Source organism: Panicum virgatum, chromosome 7K, assembly GCF_016808335.1.
Source record: "Panicum virgatum strain AP13 chromosome 7K, P.virgatum_v5, whole genome shotgun sequence".
NCBI lineage: Eukaryota > Viridiplantae > Streptophyta > Magnoliopsida > Poales > Poaceae > Panicum > Panicum virgatum.
Window position 1 is genome coordinate 15,213,479 of NC_053142.1, and position 6,723 is coordinate 15,220,201.

At 44.2% G+C, this 6,723-nt stretch overlaps 1 protein-coding gene across 1 annotated transcript; it reads right to left on the reverse strand.

Moving 5' to 3' along the window:
* Positions 1-1,743: 1,743 nt before the first annotated feature.
* On the reverse strand, positions 1,744-2,320 carry LOC120642912 (zinc finger protein 11-like). Its single transcript, XM_039919495.1, has one exon. It carries the CDS (start codon positions 2,318-2,320, stop codon positions 1,799-1,801), a length of 522 nt encoding a protein of 173 aa, XP_039775429.1. The 3' UTR covers positions 1,744-1,798.
* Positions 2,321-6,723: the final 4,403 nt, after the last annotated feature.

Below are 6,723 nucleotides of genomic sequence, written 5' to 3' on the forward strand. Positions count from 1 at the left end.
GATATATAGGTATGGCAGCAGGATAGGGTTCCTGGGTGTCTTAGCCCCGTCTGTGTCGATTAAGGACCGGTCGTTGTCGGCAGTGCTGATCGGGGATTGAATTGTACTAACCGCATACCGGGAGTAGGAGGTAGTCGAAACCGGTAAGCCTAGTACTGTCTTGCTTCGAAAGTACAGGACTTCAACTCACCTCCTGGGGTAGTCGAGTAGTCGCGGAGAAATGGGAATGCATGTATTTACTTTTGGTGGTCTCACGTTGAGCTCGGCTGACCATATGATGGTGGGGCGGTCCTGTAATTCAAGGCGGGGAGGGGAAGGGTTGGTGCGTGTGGTCCGACGGGGCTTATACGTGCCGTGTTGGTTAGGTCTACCTTGCAAGGTTAAATCGAATCGATTCGCCGTGTCTTGCAGTTATGAGGGCCTTAATCTCTTTATCGCCTCGTAGTAATGAGATGGAACATGGAGTTTATATGATGAATATTCTGAATTGTTATTTAATACTCTACCATGTTTGCTCTAGATATGCAAATATTAGGTTATGGTTAATCTATATAGAATCTGGAGCTAAAATAATGAAAATAAGCAATTACTTTAGTCGCTTTCTCTGTAAAATAAACCACCAGCCAAATGTCTTGCATGTCTAGATATGTGGGCTAAGTATACCCAATAGTCGGGTAAGTCCATCACAGTGGGGTCATGGGTAGATCTAGGGGTGGGCCGCGGCCCACCCTAAGAGCAAGCTCAAACAACTCTACGCTTGTATTTTCATCCCAAGCCGACAGCTAACACTTTTTAACATCCACAACAATTGATTCGCAAAAAAAAAAATCATGTATATTGGACCACTGTAACATTAGATTCTGGATTGGCCACTGTGTAGGTCCGCAGCTGGCCCCATGCCACCTTCTTCGAACCTAGATATGGCGTACGTATCCACATGACAGGAGAGGCCCGTGAATGAACAGGAGTGCGCCTTCTATTTTGTTAATCATAACATGTCAGGACTTGAGGTGCTGGATGATGGATACATATTTCTGATAATTTTTCATATGGTTTTTGCTGTGAAAATGTGAAGCACACCGGAAAAAGATAATATGGAGGAATGGGGGTCGCCGGATCGGAAAGCAACGGGAAACAAGAATCAAGCGCGCGTGAGTCCACTTGGAGCGATAGATGACTAAACATATATATGAGCATTGTTATTATTTTTCACTTATCATATACTAAACATATGGATTCTATTTCTAGTTTTGAAAAGAATTTTAATACAAAACCAGGCCGTATTCCATCGTCCGTGACACATTTCATCCGAGCGTGATTGTTCCGATCACGCCTTTTTTTTTAAACAAAATATTTGAGATTAATGGTTGATCTAGAGGCATGTTTCCAAGATAACATGTACAGTGTGCTGCCACGTAATTAAGCACAAATGAAAGTACCTTGTCTCAGAAACATTATACGTACTAGTAATTAGCCATGGTACTTTAAACTTGAAAAAGATACAACAGGCATGAGCATGCCGCTACAAAGGCTCTTGTGGCCTTCAACTAGATAGCAAACTCTTGTCAATCATGCATTCATGCATATAATAAGTTCGAACATGGAGGAGGAAGAACGACACACATAAGACTATAATTATCCTAGCTATACTAAATGCATTTTACAGCTAGATAGGAGCAGCTACAATTAACCGTTCGTTAATTCCCTACATCAACAACTAGCATATAATTATAGGCATGCATGCATGGTCTACAATCTGCTACACTTCATAACGACACACTCATCAAGTGCCTCCATCTCACTCCCAGGCACATCCGAGCCTGAGCTCAAGATCCAATCCCTCCGCCAACTCCACGGCCTCGCCGCCGCGGCCGCAGACTCCAATCCCCAGCTCCAAGCTCACCTCAAGGGCCGCCGCAGAGACCGTCGACGTCGTCGTCGAAAAGAAGCTGTAGATCTCTGGCTCGGCCGCGGCCGTGGGGGCGGCGCAGTGTGGCGGCGAGTAGTTGAGGTTGGGCAGCGGAGCCCTGTGCTGGTGGGGAGCGGCAAGGCTTGGGCTTGGAAGGGAAGAAGGGTACGTCGCCGGCGAGCAGCACTGCCTGAGCCTGGCCCTGTCCCTCCGGTGGACGTTCATGTGGCCGCCCAGCGCCTGCGCCGACCGGAACTCCCGCCGGCAGTAGCCGCAGGTGTAGGACGACGACGACAGCGACCTCTGCGGCGGCGGCCACGGGAAGCAGCCGGCCAGGCTCAGGTTATGGCCCGCCCCCGGCGTCCATGACGGCAGCTGCTTGAGGGCGCGGCCGTGGTCTCTGCTCTCCATTTTGGTGCTGTGTGCAGCTGAGCTAACTAGTTTCTAAGTGAAACATGCAGATGAGCCCAGGTGCCCTGCTGCTTGTTGTATATATATAGTAGCTAGTACCCCTCCAGGATTGTGCTTGGTAGTGGAGTACATGCTGCCATTTACTTTGCTCTTGTTTTTCCAAGGTACATTGCTGGCTACTGTGCCCAGCAAGTACTAGCAGTAACTGGACTGCATGATGGAGCATGAGATGCAATCAAAGCATGCAGCTAGCTCATCTGTTTACTTGGGTAGATGGATAGAGAGAGGCTCTGCATGCCCAACACAATCGGCATGCAATTGATGCTACAGCCAAGATACCGTCAGAGCGATGGCAGCCATTCCGGGGAAGACTAAGTGACATGCATTTGCAAGGCGTGCAGGGGCCTTTCTGCACGACAAGACGCCTGAAGCCAGCCAAAGGGATGGTCTCCAGCGCAACATGTGTGTGAATGTGAATCTGACCGTGAGTCCTAGGGGAGGGGACATTGACGCACACTGTTGTTGATTGAGTTCTGTAAACCTGCCAGCCTAGCTAGGGTTTGCTTCTGGCTTACTCCAACTCCTTGCGCGAAGAGGCAAAAGACTGCAGGCGTGTTACCGAGGCACTGAAAGCGTCTATGGCCTTACTCCATGTATCATTGCCTCTCAGTTTGACTGCAGCATTTGGAGTATGCAGCACTTGCCCCTTTCGATTCTTCATTTTCTTTTGGTTTCTTCAGCAAGAGATAGGAGAGGGCTAATCGGGGCATGATTGGCCAAGGTGTCATGTCCAGCTCTGCAGCACATCACATCATCAGTCATGTCCAAGATTAAATCCAGCCAAATAGTACATGTTTGCTTGGGTCAACTCGTTCTGCTCGCTTCTCACCTCTCGGTGGGCAGGGCTAGCCAATTCAGGAATGGGAAGGCATGGTGCTCACAGAAAGGTCAAGTACTTATTACCAGAAATTATATAAGGCCAATATCTGATCTTCTCCTTACCCGCTTTATCATAAGAAATAGACAGAGAATAGTAACCTGTGTTTAGTGTTTCTTTTATCCTTCTATTACTTACCATTGCCAACATGACCTCTGGCAGACAAAGGAGGTGTGCGCTGCCAAGTGTTTACTAGGATCAATGGCCCAGAAGTTAAACAGCTTCACAATGGCAATTTATTTTAAAGGTACGGTGATGATTACAAACTTACAACACATCCCTGGTAGTGTCTGGTTTAAATTGCTGGGATTTCTTAGTAACGCTGGGCATAACTAATGATATATGCACGTTTTTTTTCAGTTTTTACTGTCTCCAATGCATGACTCTAGTCATATTCTTTTAATGGATGAATACAATTTATTAGAAATGAAGACACTTGCCATAAAACTGTAGTGATTATTTGAAGCAAAAGAGCGCTCATTCAGACTCAGTGAGGTGTTGTTGCGCGTTGGTCCATGGCGGGGCATGTATAGCCTACAGGTCGTGTGTGAGTTGTGGGATGAGGCATATACATACAACCCAACTTGTGCTAGTCATGGACTCGTGAGTGACTAGTCAAACTTTTGTATCTTTAGTTTTTCATCATGTGCTACGAAATTTATATGCCTACACACATCTCAACAATATGACAGCCTGAAGTCATGTTTTAAGAAGAAACAAAGCCATTGTTCAGATCTTTATGGATCGACCAGTTCAAAAAAAAAGCCATTTGAAGGAAGAAGGGGGGGGGGGGGGGGGGGGGGGCAAAACCACAACGGAATTAGTATTTACTCGAGTGTTTTTAATATCATCATCACTCGATTGCCACTGACTGTTTAGGCTGTATTTGTTTTTGTGTGTCTGTTTTGCACCTTAATGTTCTGTGGCCGGCCTGTTATTCTAGTAGACTGTAGTTGTTTCCATACTTTTACCCTTTACTAGTAGCCATGCCCGCGGGACAGGTGCATGATATATGTTGATATGATAATAACTAAAATTTTGATATAATAGGACAATCCTTATTTGTACTCATTACAAAGATATACGAAAATTCAATAATCTTAGATTAAAATCATTAGTTGTCGTGCATAGATTCAATCTTATCTTTATGCTATGGTAGCCAAATAAATTCTACCAGCAAAATCAAATGGGACAAGATATTTTTTCCTATTTGCTAAGATAAAAAAATCAAATAAGCTTTAGGGGTTCCCGTTGCTTTAATGTTGTAGCTACCCACATACTTTTGAAGTGAGTTGTGGGATGAGGCATATACAACCCAACTTGTGATAGCCAAGAGCCTGAAAAAAAAATGGTGCCACATCAGCCTCAGCAGCAGCAGCTTGAATAAAAAATTGGTGCCACATCATCCTCAGCAGCAGCACCAGCAGCTCAGCGAACATCTACCCCAGTAGCAACAACTCAGCCAAGCTCCACACCAGCAGCAGCAGCTCAGCCAACCTCAGCAGCAGTAGCTCATTCAACCGCTGCCTCAGCAGCAGCCACAACAGCAGGAATAGGTCAGCCAACATCTTCCTAAGTAGCAGCCACAACAGGAGCGACTCGTCCAAAGTAACCCTAAATATTCAAACGTTGGCGTTGTTTGGACTCCGACTAATCCAAAATACAAGCATGATGAGCCTATATTATCAGAAGAGGCTTTAAAGGCTGCTATGCCAAGTTGTAAAGCCTTGCATGCTTTATTCATGGAACAAAGTGCGAATGGTGCTAATGTCATTCCTGCAAAGATGGCTGCATCCTACTTTGGTACTGATGGTGAATTAAAAATGACAGTTGGATTCAATGTCTTGTATGACCTTTTCAACATGGAAGGTCTGGACGTTAGCTTGTTGAGGTGCTGGACATTGTAAGTCCCTTCAAACTAAAATAGATACTTTTGTAATTTTTACCAAAAAAGTTTATGCTAACAACTTGTTTATTTGTAGGGCAATGATGAAACAGGATGCAATGTCATGGTTTTGGACCCACAGGTGTTCTCGTCCACAATGGTTCAATTCAAGACCAACAATGTAACAGAAGCAATTACAAAGGCTATGAAGCATGACTTCGTGGTGGGTGCCTACAACACCGGTAGCCACTGGGTACTAGTGATCATTGCTATGTAGTAGAATGTTGTTTGGTATTTAGATTCTGCTAAAAGTTTTCCATTGCAAAAGTTCAAGGACGTCGTAACTGTTGTGAACTGGTAAGTATATTGTAGGTTTTGTTCACACAATATCCATCTGTTAATATTTCTAATCGATATTGCTGATCATGCAGGGCCTAATCAGGGCACATGGAGAAAAAGATGAAAACAAAGTCAAAAACCAAACCTAAACTCGTTCACAAGACAGATATCTAGGTAAGAGCGAGGTTTTTTGGTTCATTCATACATATTTGGTACTGCCTTAACTTGTGTCATTTTGGTACCTTCGTGCAATGCACTCAGCAGCCGTCGGGGAGCACGTCGTGTGGATTCTATATTGCATTGAACATGTTGGATCTACTCGGTGACATAAACATCATGAAAAGCCTTGTGTAAGTATATACTACTCAACCTTGTCTCTGCTCGTATTCTCCATTTAATTTTAGAAACTGATTTTTTACTTTTATTCTTATGATAATTGTATTATGCAGAATTACAAACCTTTCACCAGACAGGCGCATCAAGGAGCACTAAGGATGGTCCAGGGGATGCTGTGTGAGTTCATTCTTAAGGAGATCATCGACCCAAAGGGCAACTTCTATGATATATCAGATGCCATGTGAGTTCATTGTAGTGTTCTGAATCCTGATGTCGCATGACAAACTTGAAACTTTCAGTCATAAATTTGAAACTTGTTGCATGACAAACTTGATGTTTACTTGTGTATATATGTGGTGTTATGAATCTGTGATGTGCATGTGATGCTCTGAATCTTTGATGTGTATATATGTGCTGTGTAAATATTCTGTGATGTGTATGGCCTGGTGGCTATCAAATCCTATCAGGTTTCATGATGCAGCTAGAAAACAGGCCAGTGCTTGTGGGGTGCCTCAAGTATAGGTAACGAGCATTAAGTGAAGCAGGTTATTACAAACTCTGACGAGTTGGGTCATGGGTAACACCTATTTGTAACGGTCCTAAAGAAATATAAGTGTTACCTATATGATATAAAGGTAACAGGCTTTGAACAACAACTGTTATAAAGCATGACAAGTGGGCCCAAAAGGAGACGCTTTGGTAATGGGTAACGCCTCCTTGTAATGGGCACAAATAAACAAACCGTTATCTATACGATATAAAGGTAGCGGGCACTCAAAAATGACCGTTACAAATCCTGACCAGTGGGCCCAGAAGGAGACCCTTTGGTCATGGGTAATGCCTGCTTGTAACGGGCATAAATAAATCATCGTTACCTATGATATAAAGGTAACGGGCTTTAATTAT

Bases quoted from the DNA above. Each gene is read 5' to 3' on its own strand.
- LOC120642912 (XM_039919495.1), bottom strand. From the start codon at position 2,320: ATGGAGAGCAGAGACCACGGCCGCGCCCTCAAGCAGCTGCCGTCATGG.